Source organism: Silene latifolia, chromosome 10 (genome assembly GCF_048544455.1).
Source record: "Silene latifolia isolate original U9 population chromosome 10, ASM4854445v1, whole genome shotgun sequence".
In the NCBI taxonomy this organism is placed as follows: domain Eukaryota; kingdom Viridiplantae; phylum Streptophyta; class Magnoliopsida; order Caryophyllales; family Caryophyllaceae; genus Silene; species Silene latifolia.
Genome location: NC_133535.1, coordinates 45,961,248 through 45,984,825, shown reverse-complemented (window position 1 = coordinate 45,984,825; position 23,578 = coordinate 45,961,248). Strand labels below are relative to the sequence as shown.

The 23,578-nt window shown below is 36.6% G+C and overlaps 1 protein-coding gene across 2 annotated transcripts; it reads right to left on the bottom strand.

Moving 5' to 3' along the window:
* Nucleotides 1-870: 870 nt before the first annotated feature.
* On the bottom strand, nucleotides 871-10,030 carry LOC141605585 (protein NRT1/ PTR FAMILY 6.2-like). Of its 2 annotated transcripts, XM_074424420.1 has the most exons (7): nucleotides 6,025-10,029; nucleotides 5,848-5,950; nucleotides 5,115-5,332; nucleotides 4,207-4,754; nucleotides 2,889-3,229; nucleotides 1,260-1,999; nucleotides 871-949 (listed from the first exon to the last, which is right to left on the bottom strand). In XM_074424420.1, the coding sequence occupies exons 2-6, from the start codon at nucleotides 5,939-5,941 to the stop codon at nucleotides 1,476-1,478; spliced, it is 1,725 nt and encodes a 574-aa protein (XP_074280521.1). In that variant the 5' UTR covers nucleotides 5,942-5,950; nucleotides 6,025-10,029; the 3' UTR covers nucleotides 871-949; nucleotides 1,260-1,475. The 2 variants fall into 2 exon arrangements, with proteins under 2 accessions (XP_074280521.1, XP_074280522.1); XM_074424421.1 differs by having other exon boundaries at nucleotides 871-1,999; nucleotides 5,115-5,206; nucleotides 6,025-10,030.
* Between the last annotated feature and the right edge of the window lie 13,548 nt (nucleotides 10,031-23,578).

Sequence of the window (23,578 nt, the reverse complement as noted above, 5' to 3'; positions counted from 1 at the left end):
TTATGTGAAATGGAATATAAGGAAGTGGAATCGCTGGAGCATTTATTTCGGGATTGTAATGTTTTATATCTAGGATTTGGGCATGATCAATTATGGGTATTAATGCTACAAATGCTGCACATTGTCATATTGGGACTGGATCATAGGTTGGATTAACTATCTTGAGAAAATGGAGAAAGCGGACAATAGAATCATTTGGTCATTATATGGAATATTTGGGTGCTTAGAAATAATATTATTTTTAGAGGGGCCAAATTCGTTCGGACAGTTTTCTTTAGGATGGCGTCATAGTCGTACTTTTATGCTTTTGAAGCGAGTCGTAAGGAAATTGTGAACCATGATGGAGCCTGGCGGAAGGAGTTATGTTTAAGGGATGATCTTAAGGATCGAAGTCAAAATAGCTCTCCTTTTTATCTGGTTGGGCAGGAATCGTCGTGCTTTACTTTTCGCGTTAAGGTTGATGCTAGCTAGTTTGCTAATTTGAAGGCTTCTGTAGGATGGGTTGTATATAACAAATGAAGAGAAGTTTGTTTTTGAAGGAGGAAGCAAGTTCAAGGCTGAGTCGGCTAGTCAAGCTGAAGCGCTTGGTATCTCTGGAGTGGGCATCCTAAAATAGGATTTTCCATCTGGAGATTTCGTCTGCTTGTCTACAAGTACTTTTTCTAATTGCGGGGATCGAGAGGACACACCATCTCACTAAGGGAGTGCTTGGAGATATTTCTTTCTTGCTTCCGTCTTTCCGTTGTTTATGTTTTAGTTTTGTTCCTAGAAACCTTAATAAGCGCGCTCATAGCTTAGCTAAGAGGGCTATGAGAATGTAATATCTTTTTTTACTGCTGCCAAAAAAAAAAAAAAAAGTAGACCTTAACATTAAGGCTTAATTTCGGTAGATTATCTGGAATGATTTTTACATAGATGTATAAATTTCGAACAAAGACTGCATCATCATCTTTAGGGCTTGCCTGGAATCCATGGAATTATTAAGGGGGTAAGTTTTATTGGGCGATAATTACTGGAGAAATTAATTAGTGGGGTAATGAGTTCCTTGATGATATGTTTGGCATAAGAGTAATGATTACTGAGTAGATCTTTTACTCCCTTAATCATTACCCAGGGGGGAGGGTGGGTAATGTATTACCCCTTCACAAGGGTAATAATTCCAGGAGGTGAATAATTACCCGCATACCAAACACGAGAAATACACCTCACATATTACTCCCCTATTCATTCCCCTCCTATTACCCTCAATCCAAGCAAGCCCTAAAAAACAAAAAACAAAAAACAAAATTTATCAATCTCAAATCTCATTGAGTAGGCAGTAGGCTATGAAAATACTACTTGTACTATGATACAGTTGTGTACTCCATAACTCTAGACAAATCCGACTACTAACTAAATTCAAACTCCAAGTCTCCAACATTCTTCTTCCGCTGCAAATAATCGACTCAGAATAAGTCATTTGCTAGGTCCAATACTCAGCACTCTTGTTCTGGTGAACATTTCTCATTGTTTGTCGGTCTACTAGGCTTATGCATCTGTGCCTGGTACCACTTAGCACAGACTATATACATTCCAAAGTTCATTAAGCTCAGAGTCGCTAGAAGCCCATAAAAGTAATCAAGTCTACCTTTGTTAATATTCTCACCAATCCACCCTTCCCCCCCAAACTTCGATGTGATCCTCTGAACAACGACAACCAAGAAGCTACTCGCAAAGAAACCGAGCGAGATTGTCGTTAGGAAGAGCCCCGTGCTTAGCCCTTTCATCCCTCTGGGAGACTGGGTTGTGAAGAAATCTAATTGCCCGGTGTATGTGAATGCTTCCCCTGCACCCACCAGGAGGAACTGTGGGACCAGAATGAAAACACTCAATGGAAGAATCGGTGCTTCCCCGACTTCTCTGGCCACTGATCGACGTTTCACTTCAGAAATGGCAGCAGCTGTCATTCCCAAGGTGGATAGGACTAGACCCGCTGCTATTCTTTGAAGGTTGGTCAAGCCTGTCCAGTCAGTCGCAGAAAAATATTAATAGTGACTTGCAAACTCTTTGCATGAAGAGGTTACACACCCACCCTTAGTTTTAAAGGCGCAAGGCCTACCGAAGCATCAAAGGCCCATAACGATGAGGCGAAGGCGCACATCAAGTGGAGGGAATAATAAAAGAACTAATAGGGACAAAATAAGGTATATTTGATGCGCCTAATCTACAAGGCGCATCGAGCTGTTTTGGCCAGTGTTTCACTGGGCCTTTGGCTTAGATTCTTCTAAGGCATGCTTATTTGAACCAAGAGATCACCACCACCAGAACTTAACCCCTACCTTAAAAGGGTTCACCATGCACCCCTAGGGTTTTATTTGGTTTGTATCCGGCAAAGAAAGACTCGCAATTCTTTGGTTTTGTAATATGATAGAATAAATCAAAATGAATCACTACAACGATTATGATTCTTTTTAGAGATGTAGGCACTCATTCGATGCAATTATCAACTCAATTTTCATCATGGGTCATCAGAAAACAGGCACTTTGTATTGGTTTGTGTGGGTGGGAAGGGAAGTGACTGACAAATCTGGATAAAGCTCTCGGTTGGAGAGACCGGGGGTTGGTGACTTGGTTCTTCACAATTCCAAGGTGTTTGGGAGTGTGGGTAGAGTAGGACGAATAGTTGTAAGGATTGGGTGCGTGGGATGGTGTCTAGACTAGGCGATGCTGAAGGTGAGATAAGATGAATTGTTGTATGAACTATTTTTAACATCTTCCACCTCCATACTACAACCACTCATGTAACCCCATGAATTGTTTCCTTGACAAATGCAACTACGTCTTGATTAGCCAAGTAATAAAAAAGAAAAGTACAGGAAGAAGAGATCATATTCAGAAAGATATCTCACCAGGCTTTCCTTTCCATTTCTTCCACATTGGAATAAACATACGGTCATAAACTGCCAGCGTGATTAACACAGCTAGCACAACGAAAACCGAAAGCGAAGCTGCTGGTATTTGGAAACCACTAATTGATCTTTTCAAGGTGGATGCTTGTTCAATTGAGAACGTAAGCATTTGAGCATATGTAGTCCAGAATAGAATTGTTGTAGCCCATATAGGAATTAGTCTGATCATCACCTTTACTTCCTCCACGCTTGTAACTGTACAAAGCTTCCATGGATTGCAATCCAAGATACCATTTTTCACATAATCTCCTTCAGCAATGACTGCAGCTTTATCCAAGAATCTGTATAAATGGCAAGCACAATAACAATTAATTTACTTCCAAAATTTTGACTCGAGGCACGGAGTCAGAGTAACATAGATAGTGATAAGAGAGTATATGGGTATGACCATATGAGGGCATGAAACTCTTGTTCCTTTCACTTTGGAAGACTACGTAGTCATTCGCTCTGCACCAGAGTTTCTTTTATTTTCTACTCCCTCCATCTCATTTATCCTATCTCACAATACATACTTGGTAAAATTATTTTCTCTCACAATGGTTACAATTTTTTAAAAGATAGAAGTACATCACTGAGAAGACCGTTTGAAGGAAAAACGTACAGAATGTGTAGATACTCCCTCCGACTTTTATTTTTCTTCCCGTTTCTCTAATACATGTGAGGAATATTATAATGAAATGGGAAGAAAACAGCAAGCCGGAGGGAGTACTAAATTTTGTCAAGATAAGACAATAGAGACCCTCACATGTTTCACATGGCATAAAAGTTAAGGAAAGAGAAAACAAAAGGTGGAACAGATCAGACAGCTTAGTATATCAGCATAACTGAAATGCCACAAAGGGTCAGATGTACGCAACTTTACCCCGTTGAAAAAACAAGGAGATTGTGTCCGGATAGCCAATACTGAAAACTGCGTCAAGAATTGCATTGATTGACTAAATTTAATAACATAAGAAGTAGACACCATTCATAAAATAACAGGCCTCATAACATAACAATTTGATTTTGGCTCCACTGAAAAAAGTCAAAACAACTTCTTATAACACAGTACACCAGTTCCATAAGGGCTCCCGAAAACAATAGGTAAGGGGGATCGGATGCAGAGGTGGTTTCTGAAGACCTAATCAAAATTAGGTCGACAGTTGCATTGGATGACTGGTACATCCTAATAAAATGAACCGCATCTAGCTTAGTAAACAATTTTGCTTTATGTCATCGTAAGCATATGAAAGAAAAATATAGATAGAAAAGTCCTGACCTGAACTGATTGGTGTGATATATTCTTGAAGCCACATTCAAGTTTTCATTTAGGATATCTATGTTGACAGGAATGTTCACCTTCCTTTTCTTGATAGCAACTACAATCACTTGGAGGATATGTGCAATGGGGCTTCCCAAACTTCTCTTGTATCTATACCTCTTAGCTACCCATAAGAAAGTGAAGATGGCAATAAGCATTGATATCGAGCAAATTCCATAAGCCAAGCTTCGATTGACTTCATCCTGGATGTAGACAAGGGCCGTTACTGCTAGTAAACTCCCTGTGCTAATAAAGAAGAAGAACCTGTTAAAGAAGCAGGCCAAGGTAGCCTTTTCCTTCTCATCACTCTCGTCAAACTGGTCAGCTCCAAACCCTGAAACACTTGATTTCAAGCCACCAGTCCCAAGTGCAATGAGGTAAAGGGAAAGGTAGAGAACTCCCATCTGGAAGCTGGTTGCTGGTTCACATTTGTTTGTTTTGGTGTCGAGACAAGGCTGTGGGTGCAAGCTTGGCAGTCTAGTTGATACTGCTAACAAGGCAGTACCCTGGTCAAAATATACTTTGTTAGCTGATGAATCAAAGGAGACTTTTATATTTGAATGCTCAATACAAAAGCAACTATCAATATGGCTTTGAGATGAAACTATTTTATGAAAAAAGCGTCCACATGCAATTTGGTTTGTTCTTAGCTTAGTGATTGAGCGAAGTATCTATTTAAAATCATTAAATTTTAAAAAAACAAGGCGTTGCACATTAAAATCGTTGAGCAACACAGCGATATATCTTCATCTTCGTTGAGAGATTCAGCAAAGATTCTCCTAACTCGTCTTAATAATTACTTTAATTTGAAGCAATAAAAACACGAAGAAAATAATCAATATATCAGGGCATATAACAGAGCGTACCATGGTCTGGATAATGGCAGAGATGACGACAGTTCTGTATCTGCCCAGGTAGGAATCAGCAAGAAAACCTCCTAGCAAACATAAGAAAAAAGCTGTGCCCATAAAATCAGTGATAATGTTGGCAGACGTTGAGCTAGGCAAATGCATTTGCCTTGTCAAGTATGTGACCAGGTTCACTGCTATGCCCATAGTTGAAAGCCTCTCACACAACTCAATTCCTATGAAATTCAAGTGAAAGAAGACAACAATAATGGCAGATCAAAAGATGAAAGAAATGAAAGAAGTGTAACTGTGCTACAAAGTTCCCTCACAAGTAGATCGCTTAAAACTTAAAACGGACCCAAACCAAATAACTTGACCCAAGATCTGTATTAGACCCAAACTGCTAACTCGAGAATGACTCGAAAGCTGAATTGAACAATGGCCTGTATTTTGTTGTGCCTGGTATTGAGCTTGTCCAAAATAACCCGACTGAAAATGACCAAATTTTAAATGACCCAAAATATACTTTAAATTACACTCAAGTTCATCTACATAACAAATGATAAAGCATTAATAAACATGACCAGGAATGACCCAAATGACCAGATGAAATGATAAAACACCTAAAATGAGCCGATCTACAGCCAACTCAAATGACCCGCTTAGCGCCTACTCACAAGTCACACCTCTATATTTACGGTAAAAGAGAGCAGAACTTATAAACAAAGTAGGAATTATGAGCATTACATACCTAAAACGAACGTCGCAGGGATCCAACCACCAGTTTTAGACTTGTCAACTGGTAACCCTTTGTAGTCAAAAGTTAGTGCAAGGATGTTACTCATTTTCTGTCACTGCATGAAACATCAAACTTCAAATAAAATTAAGGATGATTGCTGGTATAAGCACGAATGAACAGAAAACGAACCTTCTTATAATAAGGAAAATGGAGTGATCAAATGATCATGCAGAGAAGAAGTAGGATAAATTCACAAAAGGATGATCTTTATTGATTATTTCATACAAGCTCAAGCTTCACATAGAATCATAGGACATGTGAGCTCCTTATATAAGGGAAGGAACTGGTATGACTAAAGTCATGCTACCATTAGCTGTATCCACTTTGTGACGCTTGCGCCAAAAGACTGAAGATATTTAGTATATTCCATTCTGGGCCAGTATCTTAGCTAAAAAGAGCAGCAGAAAAGGTAGGAAAAAGTACCAATCTTGCACTACCTTTTAGAATCTCTGATTTATATCATTAGAACAGAAAAGAAAAAAAAAAAAGAAAAAAAAAAGCAAATCCTCGGCTTCTCTCCCCTATATGGTGAAATGTTTGCGTCATCAGATAAAAGATCTAAAAGTAATTAATTCATAATACGCTAACCGTGAAATGTTATGAATAAACTAGAAAAACAATACAATGACAAGGACAAAAGATAGAGCAGGCAGTTAGCAGCATTATCACTTAATATCTTTGAAAATTATGTAGAAAATCCGCTACTCTCACTTATCAGAAATACTGGCACCTGCCACAGTCCAGCATTTACAGGTCACTTGTGAAATTTGAAGCAGTACCTCATTTATGCATCTTCAATTTTCATACTAGTAGTTATCAGTACTCATGATAGTAATATTAATGCCTGTGATTTTTTTCTTAAATATAAATCACTGTAAATATTCAAGAACTGCTCATATAGCAGCAAGAGCAGAGGCAATGACTGGGAATCGAATATAGAAAGAGAACTTAAAGTACACCAGTAAATATGTATTTAGCACATACGTAGGCGAGCATAAAATGCCAATATAAGGCATTGGCTATCATGATTGAAACGTAACTCCCACATGGCTCATGGTATTGAAATTTGTGAAAAAGCCTTTAGCAATGATATGGTTCTTTAATATGATTATGGTTCTTCTGATTCAACCACTTGGAGGATCAACTACTGACAATTAGAATGAACAATGTGAAGAAGCTTTTTATCCAGCACCCATCTAAGACGTTCCTTAACACCAACGCCTCAGCTTGAAGAGAACTTTCCGCTCAAAACTTGCTGCCATAACTAAACCATTACGAGTTATCAAAAAGAAGAATACACAACCCGCCCCATCGATGCCCTCCCATTAGTAGTCCAAAATACATCGACCTTGATTTAACCATGAGGCAACTATCTTTTCCACGAATGAGGAAGCAAGGGTGGCAGTTAGAAGTAAGACTTTAATTTCCCAATCGATCAGTAAGACTATAATACACTAAAAACCTATGTCCAATTTTCACCTCGTTCTCCTCCCACCTTTCAATTATTTTGTTTAGTACAATTAACAATATCACCCTTTGCCTCAAACTTGCCCATCTATGGCAGCTTTGGAATCACATGTGCATAGTGCCATAGCCTTATCCCTTGTGTTGAATAAGAGCTTGTTTTCACATGACCCACAATGAAACTGTGTTTGAGAATTGCATTGACTAACCGCTACTTCTCAATATAAAAATGTGTACATTTTGTTGAGCCAATTTCTAATCCAGTCATATTTCAAAGCCAAAGAATAGTGAGTCTGAGCCCTCATCAAAATGAAATTTATACAACCAACCAAGGAAAGGTTCTTCAAAGCTATACTTCCACTACAAATTAATTCCCTCATACTAAATGGAGCTATAGATTCACAAGTTGCAACCTTATTAGACATCCTCGTATAAGAGAATATAGCACCTCAATATATACAACTCTCAAAGTTGTGCAAAACAATAGGACTTCAATGTCATTTGTCAATAGTCAATCTCCTAAATCCATAATTTTATCATCAAACATTTGTTGCATACTCCTGACTCCATACTACCATAATAGAATTTCAGACAAAAGGATAAGCTTTCCAGGTAGAGGGTCAATCATGCAAGCATATTAAAAAAAAAAAAAATAGAGAGATCCGAATCATGTGACGAAGACAAGCGTACTTCTGGCCACTTGTCAAAAAAGGCTAAACACTTGCTGTGAAAATGAAGTTAACTTCATAATTGAAAAATTAGTGCAATGATTCCTTATAAATATCTAATACAGTTAAATCTCTTTTTTTTTTCAAAAATGGGGCAGTCAAAGACCTTTCCTTGCCTTGGAGCGGTAGATTACAAGATGACAATAAATATCCCATGATTAGAAAAACATATGAGCAATATATTTTAGAAATCTGTGCTTCAACAAAATGCAGCATAATGTTGAAAATTTTATAACAGCAATAATATTAAAGAACGTATCAGGTAGACAAGACTGGTAAAAAGTGGAAACTATTTGAGCTACACTTCACTGTCCTTGAAATGTATGAATGTTTCAATCAACCAGAATAATGAGTTTTTTAATAATTTCCACCAAGTTAGTGGATTAAGCACATATGAGAGTGGCTGTCTTTATGAAAGAAATAATTAATTAAGAACCATATCACCAATTAATCATTCGGAACTTCACTGATTGTGTATCTCAATCAAATATGCTAGTGAATATTCTGGGCCTCACTGTTGTAAAACCTTCTCATTATATCTGAAATGTTTAATAATTTCACAGGGAAATAAAGTTGGATTAATCACTAGAGGGATCGAAAGATAAGACAGAACATGTTTTCACCAATCATCCAGTACAAATTTCAGCAACTTGCATGAAATCTGGTAGTGAACTCCAGAATAAGGGCCATCTTACAAAGGGATAAGATTCCTCACAATCAAGATACAGGATCTTAAAAATAACTTAACTATTGTACAAGATCCAATAGAATCCAGAACTACCTATAAAGCTTGTAGTATATTCCAAAGGGTGCGCAAAATGCAGGATATAAAAAGAATACTATCTTTTATGCTAGTTTTTGCCGGATAACAGTGAAGCAGCAGCAACAAGTTGGTTTATGAGCTTAACGAAACTAGGAGCTATGTTTAATAACCTAATAGATGAGAGTATACATAAGACGTATTTAATTCGCTATGTTTCTTTTTCAGGCAGGCTTCTTTGGCACAACAAAGCCATACATTGTAGCAGCTAGGTAAGCCTTAACGCCAAATTGACTTGGTATCAAAACTATTTGGGAGTAAGCAAACAAATGCAAAGCCTTAGTGCGAACATCAATTGAGAACGCCAATGAGAGGGAATTAAGTGGAAAACCAATGAAAGGATAGTGAAGGGAGAAAAAGAAGAAAAATTATTTATCCGGAGAAGAAACTTTCAGCAAATCTTGAAACACTGATAAGTGTAGGAAAAATGCAACATCATAAGTGTAGGAAAGAGTAGGACTAATATTAATACGGAAACTTACTAACACTCACTTCATTCTCTTTTTCCTGCCAAGAAACTCTCCAATTCCGACTCTGAAATCGAAAAAATTGTAGTCCACGCTTCTTGAGACTCTTGAGGACCTTCTGAAAACCATCATGCTACACAAAAATGCTAAACATGGCGTCACCGAGCTCCACATGTTCACCCCTCAGCCACCCATTTTTGCATACGTCCCTCCACAACCAAAAGCCACATACTCACTGAAACACTGATACAAGAACACCATTGCAATTCGGAATTCATTTGGGCATTTTATCGAACACCTTACCTGCATTCCTAAAACGTATATAACACTACTGGCAAAATATGCAAGTGTACTAAATTCTAATACAAGTATGCTTACAAATTTAAAATTGGAAGTTTTAGCGTAAATCAAATATCTTTGAACTTCAAAATTGGCGCGGAATTGCACGTACCGTTACCGTGAAGGAGGCAACAGTTAATTTAAAATTTTTACTTTTTCTTTCTTAATTGAGGGCATAAATTAGACTAGGGTTTTTCTACACGGTAACTTGTGTTTTTTCAAATTATACACGGTAATTCTATTTTTAAACAACACATAGGGTAATCATTGGCGGATTTAGGGAATAAAAATTTACGGAGTCCTTTATATTTTGGTCGACGCATAATAAAAAAAAAGGTGAAAAATTCATATTTTTTACTTCATAAAAGCTTTCTTTTTTTCCTTTTTTGGTAAAATGGGCGTATTTGTTAAACTAAAATTTTAATTTTATTTCGCAAATTCTAAAATTGATAGATTTTTTTAGAACAACTAGAGATGATAAGTCTGACCCGACCCGACAGAATCCAAGAATATTGCAAACCGAAATCGACTAGACCCGACACGATAATTATTAAGATTAATATTGACCAAAATGAAAACGATTTAGTGTTTAGTTTGATATGTTGACTTAATAATGAAGTAAGTAAACCAAATAATCACTACGCCAAATCTGAGCATCAATAAGGAGCGTATCACAACGGTTTAATGCATTTAATAGCGACACTTAGATTACCGTTTTTAAAATATTGGCGGAAACCTAGACCGCGCTAATAAGAATAACGGTTTCCGTCGAAAACCGTTATTATAATGTGACAACGGTTGTTTAACAAACCGTTCTTTCAAAAATTCGTTATAGAATCACCCTTATCAACGGTTGTTAGACAACCTTTACCAGTTTAAGAAAACGGCGTTTCAAAAACCGTTACTAAATTAACACCAGCAACGGTTTTTGATACCCGTTGTTATGTTATAGCTATGGGTTTCTTGTAACCGTTATCATTTTCTATTATGAAAGAACGGTTCCTCTATACCCGTTGTCATTTATCATTTACGGGTTAAAAATAACCGTTATATACTTTTTTTAATGTTTAATATTCAATCGATGCATGTATGATAAATAATAAACCGTTGCATGCATTGTTTTGTTTGACCATTATTACTATCTGTCCATTATTATATTCACACATGCATACATATTTTCCTATAAATATCACTTATAATGTGATCAATTAACCATATTCACCATTCAAAGTTCAATTAATCATAGCCTATAATTTAATTAAAAATATTACACTTCGATCACCATGCCGTCATCGTCTTCTACACCCGCCGAATCACAATCAAATACCCGCTATGTCCATCTTATTACCTGTATTATACACAACCTTCCAATCAAATATGATGACAATGGTAATGCTTTTTTCGAGAAGTTTTACTTGGATGAGAGATATGCTTCGTCAAGGTGGTTATACGAACGTTAAAAAGGTCTACCCAGCTTGGACTAAAGTTCATGGTTTTCTGGGTTACGCAATGATCGAGTTTGAAGGTTTTGGGAAGAAGCTGGAATATTTTCGTCAAGCGAGAAAACTCCAGACAAGATACGAGGATCATGATGCTAGGAAGAAAAATTATTATACGGATGATGTGTTACAAGCGCAAAATTTATGGATTGCAACCGATTGTGACATTAATCTATTAAGAACATATCAGCACTATATTGACACTCTGCCTCGTTCATGGGAGGCGGAACAAGTGCCTCCTAATAATCCACATATTGAATTCTCAATATGTATCTCAATCGCAGGGAAATTATAAGATGATTATGTTGATTAATTATTATTATTATTCTAATTAATGTTGTTAAAACCGCACGTCTTTTAATTTCTTGTTATGTATGTGTTTTTCTTGAATATATGCGTGGTAGTGTATTTTATTTTCTAATTATTTATTGCAAGTTACATAGGTTTAAAATATTTGTTAATAAGTCAACTTTTACATTAAATTAATTACCAACGGTTTTGAAAAAAATTATAAATGTGACTTTAAATATTAAACTATCCTTTACTAACATTCATTAATCAAATTACAATATTTCATCCCCATTACACAAATTTGAAACAACATGGCAATGAACTCTAATTTTATCAACAACGAAAAATGACTTACACAAACGATTGCAGATGATGAGAAGGTTCTCACCGGGCTTCCCGCCGATCAACACCCATTAATCAAAGCATCCCTTGAACATCAAAGGAATTATTGGATTAAGAGGCGTGAAGCAGTCCGGCTTGTCAACCAAGCCTCATCATCATCATCATCTTCATACCCTCGTCGGCCTATTACTCGCAACTTGGTTGCAACCAGAGATATGTTGAGTTGTACTCTTCCAACCTTATCTCCACATGCAAGTCGTATCCTTACATATATTCAATCTGTTATTGCAAAATATGAAGCCAATGACCCGGAAGTTAGCGGTATACCAGAGTGGCGTAATTGGTGGCAGGTTGAGAAGCGCTTTTTACGCTTAACCAGGGTTGTTCCGGCTTATTATATCTTTTGATTTCTGATAAATGTTGTAATGTATTTGGTTTAAAATTAAATGAAATGATCATTTTGAAAGTGTTAAGTTATGCTTGTTTGATTTGCTTCCAATTTTTGAACTCCATAGATCAGTCAGTAATCAAGATCAAAATTGTTGCTACATAATACTCATCAACAACGGTTCATCTACAACCGTTGTCAATTTGTTCGTCAACAAAGGTTCACCTACAACCATTGCAAATTTGTTCATTAACAACGGTTCACCTACAACCGTTGTCAATCGTGACGTTCTAACTTCAACGTGCACCGTTTATTAATTGTTTGACCATACGACTCAATATATTAAAAAAATAAATACATGTAAGATATGACCACACGACTCAATATATTAAAAAAAAAAATAATTGTTTGACCATACGGGATTTTTTAAGCCGTGGCTAATATTTCTCATTATTCTTGATTTGACCAATGCACGAACTGTTCAGTTATTTTTTTATTGAATCAACGTTGCATTATTGGTGGGTTTGAATCATCGTTTGATTATTGGTGGGTGATTCTATAATTTTAATTTTGTTCCAAAATTATGGTCGTTAACCATAGGACAAATATTGTGAGTCCATGGGTGCAGAGGGATTGTAAGTTGTCAGAAGAAGCAGAAAATAAAAGATTAAGGGAATTGCGTCTTCAACCGAGCTATATTGAAAGCGAGAAGAAAATGGATGCGTTACGAGAAAGGTTAAAGGAACAATGTCTTTTCCATTTCATTAAGTTCCCCCTACACATATAATTCTTGAAGGTACAGATGAGAATTCATCGGCTTTCGAAGTTGGTTCTTTGAGGATTTGATGGTGGGGTATATATTACCCAGATGTGATTGGTATGTATCTACCATGAGTGAAGCAACAAAAGCTTGGCGTCAATGGTGGTTTAGGTCATCGAAAGCGATGTCGGATTTGGAGGAAAAGACCAGAGTTGAAATAGACTCCTACACCATCATTAATGGGAAAAGATATTGTCCATGGCGTAGTGTATTTTGGGTCATTTAATTAATTTATGTTTATTAATTTCTCATTAGGTTGTATTTAGGAAACTAATTGAGGAAAGAAGTTTTTAATATATGCATTAATTACATTGGTTGTGTATAATTTAGTCTTGAATTTCCATTTTCCCCCACTTGCTATCCCAGTTGCCTTATTGTGAGAGGAGCAATATCCGTCACAAGCTTGTGGCGGATCACAAATTTTCATTTGTGACGGACATATCCGTCACAAGCTTGTGACGGTCAAATATTATCCGCTTGAGTAGGTAACAAACACTTTGTGATTCCCTAGACTTATCTTATCTACACAAGCTAAGTGGGAGCTGCTTGACCCGTCATAAGCTTGTGATGGATAATGTCCGTCACAATCAAGACGCTTTGAACTTAATACGGAGTACCAAATATGGAAGATGTTTTTTTTTGGCGGGAAAATCTTGACACAATGAAAGATAAATGACAACGGTTATATATCAACCGATGTATTATAATGAAAACAATTACGGGTTTATAGTCAACCGTGGTCATATTGCAAAAGACTGAAGACGGTTTCGCTTAACCCGTGTTTATTAGTTTCAATTAAATAATTTTTCAACCAACACACATGCAAACCTTCTCCTCGCTCACTTAAAACCCTCGAATACTGAGTTTCCATAGAACCACTAGGGTTCTCCGTTGCCGTCGCCATCCCCGTTGCCTCTTTCGTCCCCTCCGTCATCGCCATACCGGGGCCGACTTCTCCTCTTTGAAGGAGTAATAATAAACCCTACTCCTTCGTCTCATTAACTTAATGTCTTTATTTTCTTTTTTAGTTGTGATATTATCCCCTAACTATCTTAGGTTTATTGTGTGTTAAAAAACACCTATTATTTTAAGTATATTATGTGTTAAACAACACCTATATTTTTAGGTATACTGTGTGAGCATTTATTTGAGACGGTGCTCCTGCTATGTCGACTTAATGCTTAAAGTTAGTAGTTTATTAATTTCTGGTTTAGATATGGGTGGAAAGCGGAAAATAAAAGATGGGAAAAAGTCAAACGAAGAAGATTCAGGTGATGAGAATAATTTGGAATCAGATACTGGGGAAGGAGCCATAGGGTTTCCCTAGAAGCAATAGAGAGAGGGATACCTAATAAACTTGAATGAGATAAATTAATGGGGCTGCCAGATGGTATCTTTGCTGCAAAATTCGCGAGTTGGATTGGTTGTTGTGTAAGAGAGTATATGCCTCTCGGTTTGCCGCGTATCGATCAGTTGAGTAAAGACCAGAAGGAAAAGCTATGGGGGAGAATAAAGGTATGTATATACAATAATAAATGCAGTAAGATGAAATTATCTTAGTATTCGATATGTGCTATTAGCCGAAACTAACCAAATATGCTCACCATATATGCAGGCAGCTTATACTGTCTCCCAAGAACATAATGGTTACCTAAAAAAAAAATAGGGGAATCTTTCAGAGCATGGAAGTTAAAGGTTGCTCGAAACCACTTGTTCAACAAGAAGACTGGGGAGATAAACAAGAAACCACCAGTATCGGTATGTCAGCCAGCAAGATTGGTATAACTTTATTGCTTATAGGCAGTCTGACAAGTTTAAGGTAATTTATCTGCGACTCATTGGGATCACTTTATTAGTAATCGCTTAATAAGTAATGAAATATGCTTACGTTACTCGATACAATTCATTTTATGAAGATTATGAGTAAGCAGAACCTAGAGAACATTTCAAAGAAAGAGAGCGTCTTTCATGGCTTCAGAGGTGGTTATAGATGGATTAAGAAGAAGCTTGCAAGTACTTAATTCACACATTATTAGGTGTTTTATACCGATGATATATATATATATATATATATATATATATATATATATATATATATATATATATATATATATATAGAGGCAAGATCCGGTGAGTCCACCTATATTTTTGAGTCCCGTGAGTCCACTTATGTATCACACGCTATACACAAGAATATCACCATTCTTTTTTTTAAAAAAAATTAAACCTCTGAAGCTGCATGTTGCGCTAAGAGTTGCTTAAACATTGTTAAGAGTGTACTCAAAACTGAATATATTAGACACACTTGATTAAATGACGGGTTGAGAAGTTGAGGTAGGCCATTTGCTTTGATTTGTCACGTGAAAGGCTTATCCAGTAAAGGAAATTTTATTTTGCTTCTTCTGATCCTACGCCCAAATTGCCTTGATTTTTGATTTTCTAATCAGTTCTCACAAAATTGAAACCTCAATCAACCATTATTTTGCTTCTGGATCGATTTTTTCATTTTTGTTAAGGAAAGCTTCAATCAATCATACTCTTCTAATATGGAACGGAATGGAATCACTCTTGTAATTGTATTATCGCCATCGTTCCAACTCCGGACTGGTGAAGAGGCGACTGACGACGGAGCGTCATCAAGACTGTTGGCTTCTGATATGGGATAAGATAAACGGTTTTGTGCCGCCATTTGAGCCCTGATTAGCGACCGGATGATGCGGCTCGATATTGGTCATGGGGTGGTTGTCGTCGATGGTAGTCGACTCTTCTTTGGTGTCATATGGGTGCTTGGAGATGTCACCGGCGATGATGGATCGATGGTCATCGTAGACAATGAGCGATCCGACATACAATATTCTCAACCCTTGTTTTTTTCTTTGTTTTTTCGTGATACTTTTTAATAACCAAGTGATATTATTTTGTATAATTTTGTGATATTATATATCTGGACCCCGTCATCATCGACGACAACCACCCCATGACCAAACGCCACACCTTGTCGACCACCAGCACCACCACCCCTGGCTTAGTACTACACTACCATCCATCAATCCGTCTCACGACCACGACAACCACCCTCACTAACACACCCACCGCCAAATCTGTCACAGACAAGTCCTACCAATGACCTTAAACCACCAGCCACCCATACCATTCCCAAATATCCAGCACAACCAGCACATAACATCGACGCCACCAGATCCACCACAATCGATTCACCAAACCACTATATACCAAAGCACTATATACCAATCGAAGGTCGAAGGTTGAAGAAGGGAGAGATATGGCAGCGAAAATAGAAGAAGCGGGCACACTACAGGAGTAGTGAACGGCAATGATCTCGCCGGCGTGGGGGTCGTCGACAAAAAAGGTAGGATGACCAGAGCATTGAAGGTGACATTGAAGATTTGGTGGTAGCGAAAGTGGTCCGGAAGAGTGATATTGTTTAGTATGATCCGTGATATTGTTTAGTATAACTTTTGTGATATTGTAATATCACAGGTTATACTAAACAATATCACAACTTTTTTTTACAAAAAAAAAAAAAAAATTAATTTTTTTTTTTTTTGTAAAAAAAAACGTGATATTTTTGTGTAGAGCGTGTGATACATAAGTGGACTCACGGGACTCAAAAAGATAGGGTGGACTCATGTGATCCTAATTTTATATATATATATATATATATATATATATATATATATATATATATATATATATATATATATATATATATATATATATATATATTTTGAGAGGATATCTATGTGATGAATGAATAGAACCCAAAGTTTGGAACTGTCAATCGTCACGACGCTTGGGTGGCCGGTCACTCACCTAAGAATGGAAAGTTAGAATCTCCATATGATAAGGCTATCAAAGAGAAAATTGTAAGTTTGAATAAATATGTCACTCCTACCACTGGTGGTCGGTTATATAATTGCGAGTTTAAATAAAATTTAGTTGCATAATGGTTTTTTGTGTATGTAGAGGATCTGTGAGAAGGAGGTAGAGGAAGGAAAATGGAAGCCTGAAGGACGTGATGACATTCTTGCTAGAGCAATCGACAAAGCAGAGCATCCAGGTCGTGTGAGAGGGGTATCGACGCATGTTGGTATCACTAAGTATTTTGGGAAAACTACTCGAAGGACAATGAGTGGTGATGATAGGGTATATAAATACTGTATTTTATTCAACATAATATATATATATATATATATATATATATATATATATATAATATGCTGAAATTATACTATTTATTTTAATCATATTCATTTCTACTACACAGCTACAAACAATGGCCAGGTTGATACTCGGAATGGCTGAAACGGGGGATAAGCCATCTGAAGAAGAGTTGGTTATGGTTCGGCAAGTCATAAAGGAAGCAGAGGAGAAGAAGGAAAAATCGGGCATGCGAAGTGAGAAAGACATGGCAAAGGATCAAGATGGGGTAGAAGAGGAAGCCATGAAGGCAGAGGAGAAGGAGGTGGAGGTGGGAGCCGAAGACATGTTCTTATCATCTCCAAATCCGGCTTTTGACGAGTTATTAGCTACAACGACTAGTTTATAATTGCTGTATATATACTAATTAATTAAATTTATTAATTAAAGTAGTACATGCATATATACTAATTAATTAAAAATGTGAAGGTCATTTTCAAGAAGCCTTGTGTTCTTTACTACAAAGCCCCTGCAGTAGCATCGGGCAAAATTGATGTTGCTAGGGGAGTAGCGTTCTATTGCGACCAGAATCAAGAAGTTGAGGTTGAAGGCAATCATGACATTGCCCTCCGTGAGGAATGGAAGGAAGTGGAAGTGACCGACTTATATCTGGAGGAGTATGGTACTATAATAGTACCACTTAGTGATAATAGGCGTTTGCAAGATTTCGTGGGTTCTATTGTGCAATAGCCTGAAGCATTCATTAGTGTTGACATCTCCGGGGTAGTTATGCTAAAGCGAACACATTTTATATAATGAACGCCTTTTAAATTTATTAGGGTAATCTTATCTAACATATAGTAAGTATTTCAATTTTTACATTTGCAGGAGTTACACGAAGCCATTATGGCTGAAATTAGGACTACTATGTCAACACCCAAAGTCATTGATTCGACTGCCTCTCCACCCAAAATTCAAGAGGTAGTAATAATTTGAAAAATAGATTGTGAGTTTTTCCTTTTTTTTGGTTTTTTAAATTATATACGACGTCTCGTGTAATGTATATATTTTTTTTTTCTAAATTGTAGACCGGGGTTAAATCAGACGACTTACAATATAAGCCATGTACTTTTGCTGCACACAATGCTGGTGTTTCTCTTAAACCTAGATATCACACCGATGATTATAAGCAACAATTGAATACTCCAATGTTCGTAGCTTTGCACCAACTGGCTGAAAGGAAGGTAGCTACCGGGGATGTACTCATTATTGAGATCGGAGAGGATGTTTTCGGCAAAGGTACAACTGTTCTTATGGATGGGGAATCACTGTGTCAGTTTCTCGACCTTGACGAGTTATATGCTATGCACATTGTAATTTGGATGAAGTAAGGTTTTTAATAAAAATTGGCATTTGGTTTTACGAATAGGGATGTTTATTTAAATCATCAATGAAAATAACATTCTTCATTCCATTTGACGTAATAGGTACCTGTGTACACACATAGCTGAGGGGAACTATGTTTCTCATGACTACGGATTCGTGTCACCTGAATTTTTCTCTCAAAAAGTGATTGGATACAATTACAGAGACCACATCGATAAAATTGATGAACGGTTAAGGACGCCCAAAAGCCTATGGTTTGCCCCCATACAGTGAGAATCAGTATGTATTGTACTTTATTATAATGAATCACGATAGTATTCATTTATTAACACGCTTACATGCATGTATATGAACTAACAGTTCAATTTTCAATATTTCATAGAAAGCATTGGCTGCTAACGGCAATCAATGTGATAAAAAGCATAGTGTACTGGATTGACTCTGGCGGACATAGTCCCACTGAGAAATATGTAAAGATGATGACTGAGTAAGTTTACAACCTTACATTATAATGTCAATTGTTATTGTATGACCTTTGAAGACTAGGCTCCTTTTAATGTCCCATCAGTATTATTGAGCCAAATGCTAATTATAATTTCCTGTGTATATTTATGAATTAGTGTGTTTCAAGAAATTGGAGCATCAAGTCCAACTTTTGTCACGATAAAAGTAAGTGTATTCTTAATAATTACACCTATCATTTAATTTATGTTTATGCGAGAGGTTGATCTAATTTAGCTTATTTGTATGTGATTTATATAATAGTCTCCTCTACAACAACCAGACAGCAAAGAATGCGCCTTTTTCTGTTGTCGGTCCACGTGGGAGATTATCACCCGAAAGTATATCAACATAGAGTAACCGGTTAGTGTGTTTCAATAATTATTTCAAACGTAACTTGGGTTTAATTCTGTGTAATATTCCACTTATTCTGTCTATTTTGATTAAGTATATTTTGATTTGTAGTTCCCACCTTCAATCAACTGACATGAGAAATGAGTGGGCCACTTATTTTCTTTCATTAGCGGATGGTCAATAGTCTGCTCATTATGTATGTGTGTGTATATAGAGCCATGTGTAATTAGTTTTGGTCACCCTGTTTATAATATTTTGATGCTGGGTTAAATAGATCGATCTGTGTAATATTCTGATGTTGCAGGATTGAAATTTTGCAATCTTGCAATTTCTTTGAAATGCTATTTTGCAAGTAGCCTTTCAAATGAAACCCCCATCTTGCAAAAATTAGCATTTCAAAGAATTTCTTTGAACGTGCTAAAACAATTTTTTAAAAAAAATATTTATAAATTCGATTACGGTCAAAAATAAAACCGTAGTCAATAAATCTATTGAAAACGGTCGCATTTAAATAGAAACCTGTTGACCTATTCATCCATAATATAACAGTCTAATAAGCATAAACCGTTGTCGAATTCATGACATTTAAAACGGTTTAATAAGCATAAACCTTTGTCATATTTACTATTTTACAACGGTTGTGTTTCAGTAAAACCGTTGTCATAGGTTTCCGTAGAGCATTCCAACTAATACTACCATGGTTTCAATATTATAGACAACGGTTTTTGAACCGTTCTTAATATTGTATTACGGTAATTTGAACCTGTTATTTACATTTCATAACGGCTCCGCCTTTTTAACAACCGTGGTCACAAAATAACAACGGTCGATGTAATAACGGTTCCGTGTTTTGTATTACAACGGTATATCACCTTATCTAACCTTTGTTGAACCTATTATTTGGCGTAGTGAATGGTTAAAAAACTGATTTTAATGGTTAAAAATGAAGTGATGTAATAAACTAACTAGACCCGATACGATCCACCTGATCCGATACGTCATTTGACCCAAAATGATTCAACTTGATATATGGGCCTGGGGCATATTAATTCGTTTTTAGTTTAAGACGGATATTAACGTGTTAAGTTAGACATATTAGAGAATAAGGCATGAGGAATTTGAGTAATTTTAACCCTTGTATAGTTGTATAAGTGATAAATATATCCATCTTAAAATTGCAGATTAGCCGTATAAAACAAAAGTAAAAAACTACTCCTGCTAATCTGGCTATATAGAGTATGTCAATTTATATCCACACATTTCAGTAAGTGTAGTATTTTTTTTATTGCAAATCTTACTCAACAAAGGGGAGACAAGTTTTTTATGGTGTCCCATCTTCTATTTTACGGCGTCTTCTCACCCATACAAGTGAACTTGGAACATATTTTTGCAGCTTTTTCGGTGTCCTCTGACACCCCAAGTGACAACGTGTATCCGCCACTGATGGTAATTATATACTTTTTTTTGAACCCATACAAGTAAATGCATTAGTTCAAAACAATCAGACGATCAATGGGGGTAGTTTGTCATGCCAAACCGTTTTTCCAGACCCTATAGGTAACACATGTGCAAGCGCATGAGCCACCTCATTATTAAATCTACTAGTAAAAGACCAAATAACATAATGAAAAGAATTACAAATACGTAAAATATCATCTAGTACAAGAGAAACACATGCTATGTCCCGTCTTCTGCATCTTGAGCGCTTCAATAGCCTGAGAGCAATCACTTTCCACCACCACAACACAATATCCCACCTTCACCGCTTCCTCTCACAGAACCACCCGCGCCGCGCGCACCCGCGCGTTGATTTCGAGGCGGCGGCACCTCTCCCACGAAACTCCGGCGCGAGGCCGAGGCGTGTCATGGGCCGTTACCGATTTATAAGGCATTGAAATCGGTGAAAGGTTTGACAAGCCTGCATTTGTGGAGTCGCCACCAATTTTTATGGAAAATTGGAACCGTTCGAATACTTTGCGTCATATCAAGACACAAAGTAGTGACATGAACACTAAGAAATTCGTTACCCTTAGCATTCTATGTCTAGAATGACTCTCGTGATGCTAGTGAACACGGATGTTCACAGAGATCTTGAGTAAGGGGTGATGGTACGTATTAGGAAGCTCGTTTATTTGAACACCTAATCCCGCCCGCCTCGATAGCGGCCTCTACTAATGATCAGGGAAGTGGTTTATACTCGATATGTTGTCAATTTGTATGCATGCAATGCAGCATCCATTAGGTTAATCCTAGCATGTGAGATTAGACTAAGTCGGTGAACAAACAATTTAACACTCAATTGGGTCGAAGTTGGAAGTTAGATTAATTACATGCGAATGCTAAGTAAATAAATCATACAGGATAATAAGTAAAGAACAAACAAATAAATAAATATAAGTTACAATTGATAAACTTGAATTTACATCATAAACATGCTCAAAATAATTTGAAAAGAAAAGAAAAAAAAGAGATAAAAGAAAATAGAAGAAATAAGGAAATTAAATGAAATAGAAAATAAAAAATAAAAATAAAAATATGAAAATATGAATTATATGGAAAATAGTTGTAGATACCTCATTTCTGCACCTCCCGCAAGCCACCCGATGATGATTGGACCGCATGTTTGGTACGCGGAACAATTTATGACAATTTGTAAGTTTATCGTCAAGTGATAGCTCAAATACTTGTGTCTACCCCTTGGTCGTCATCTACGCACCGATACGGTCATTTTGACCGTAATTATAGTTCATTTGGAGTCCGGGTAAAAAACCGCTTCATTTTTCTAAGAAACCGTTTAAAATGCCGAGTCGGAATGTCCTAGAATATTCCGAATATTTATTCCATAAATTAAAATTATATCTTTTGGCAAAATATATCTCGAAAATCTTATTAGGAAGTTGAGATCTACCGCAATTCCATAAATGAAACGCAGAAATCTTTCTTCCGCAGGAGGAAACCTCTGGAGAAAGGACGCAACACCTGCTGCGCCTCTTCGAAGGATCGCAGCATTCTTGCTGCGCCTCTTTTGACTCTTTTCGTATTTTCAGATTTTTCCGTGATTTGTTTCCAAATTTTGAGTCATTCCATAACTCTTCGTATTTTCTAGTATAAATAGGGACCTCCGTCCCACATATTTTTCACGCGAGTGTCCGCCCTTCTCTTTTCCCTTTGCATTCTAAGACCGCGCTCTAAGCTTTTGACGTCTACGTGCTTGATCAATCGACCACGTAAGCTCAGATTATTCTGAGTACCAGTCACGTTTGCATGACCGACCAATTTAACCACTACACATCAATCAATTTAATCTAAATCCTCTCACGAGGGCACTTTCTTCATACATTCGAGTCGAGCAATAACTAAAACGTTAACTTAGTTAATCTCGTTTCATCAAACATGTAAGTCTGAGGGTGTAAATCCCATCTTTTTTATTGTATTTTATTTTTTGTATCAAATATTGTAAGGTTCACGTCAAAAACACATTCCAAACCGACTTTTAAAAACCTTTATTCAAAACTGTTTTTACGAAACAGCAGTTACCAGAAGTCGAGAAGAAACGCAGCAACTGCTGCGCCTCTTCGAAGAGTCGTAGCATCTGCTGCGCCTCTTCCTGAGGCTGCCGCCGTTCCTGCTCTTCTTCTTCTTCTTCTTCTTCTTCTTCTTCTTCTTCTTCTTCTTCTTCTTCTTCTTCTTCTTCTTCTTCTTCTTCTTCTTCTTCTTCTTTGTTAGTTCATCTCTTTTATTTCGTCTTTTCTTATTTTCTTCTAATTTTATTCATATAATATACTTCTAACATATTCTAAATATTTATCATGCTTTATTTCCGGCTTAAGTCCCTAATAATCAATATTTGCGGGTTTTCGCCATTAAAATCAAACCCGGATTTTAGGGACTTGATTCGTTCATATCAAGTTTCTGAAGTTCACCCTTGTATATACTTTTTACCGTTTATTTCCAGTTTGTCTAACTCGTTTCCGTCTTTATAATTTAACCTAATTCATTTTAATTAGTTCTAATTAATTTTAACTCGTTTATAATTCGTTTTAATTAGTTTTAATCCGTTTTAACTCGTGTTTTATTGCTTTTATGACGGTTTTATATGTAATTAACATGCTAAATCACTTTC

What these genes read in the sequence shown, in the direction of transcription:
- LOC141605585 (XM_074424420.1), bottom strand. Translation starts at nt 5,941, where the DNA reads ATGAGTAACATCCTTGCACTAACTTTTGACTACAAAGGGTTACCAGTT. An exon ending in CCCTGCGACGTTCGTTTTAG is followed by an intron (nt 5,333 to 5,847) that starts GTATGTAATGCT and finishes TGAATTTCATAG; the next exon opens with GAATTGAGTTGTGTGAGAGG. An exon ending in TATCACACCAATCAGTTCAG is followed by an intron (nt 3,230 to 4,206) that starts GTCAGGACTTTT and finishes CCATTTATACAG; the next exon opens with ATTCTTGGATAAAGCTGCAG.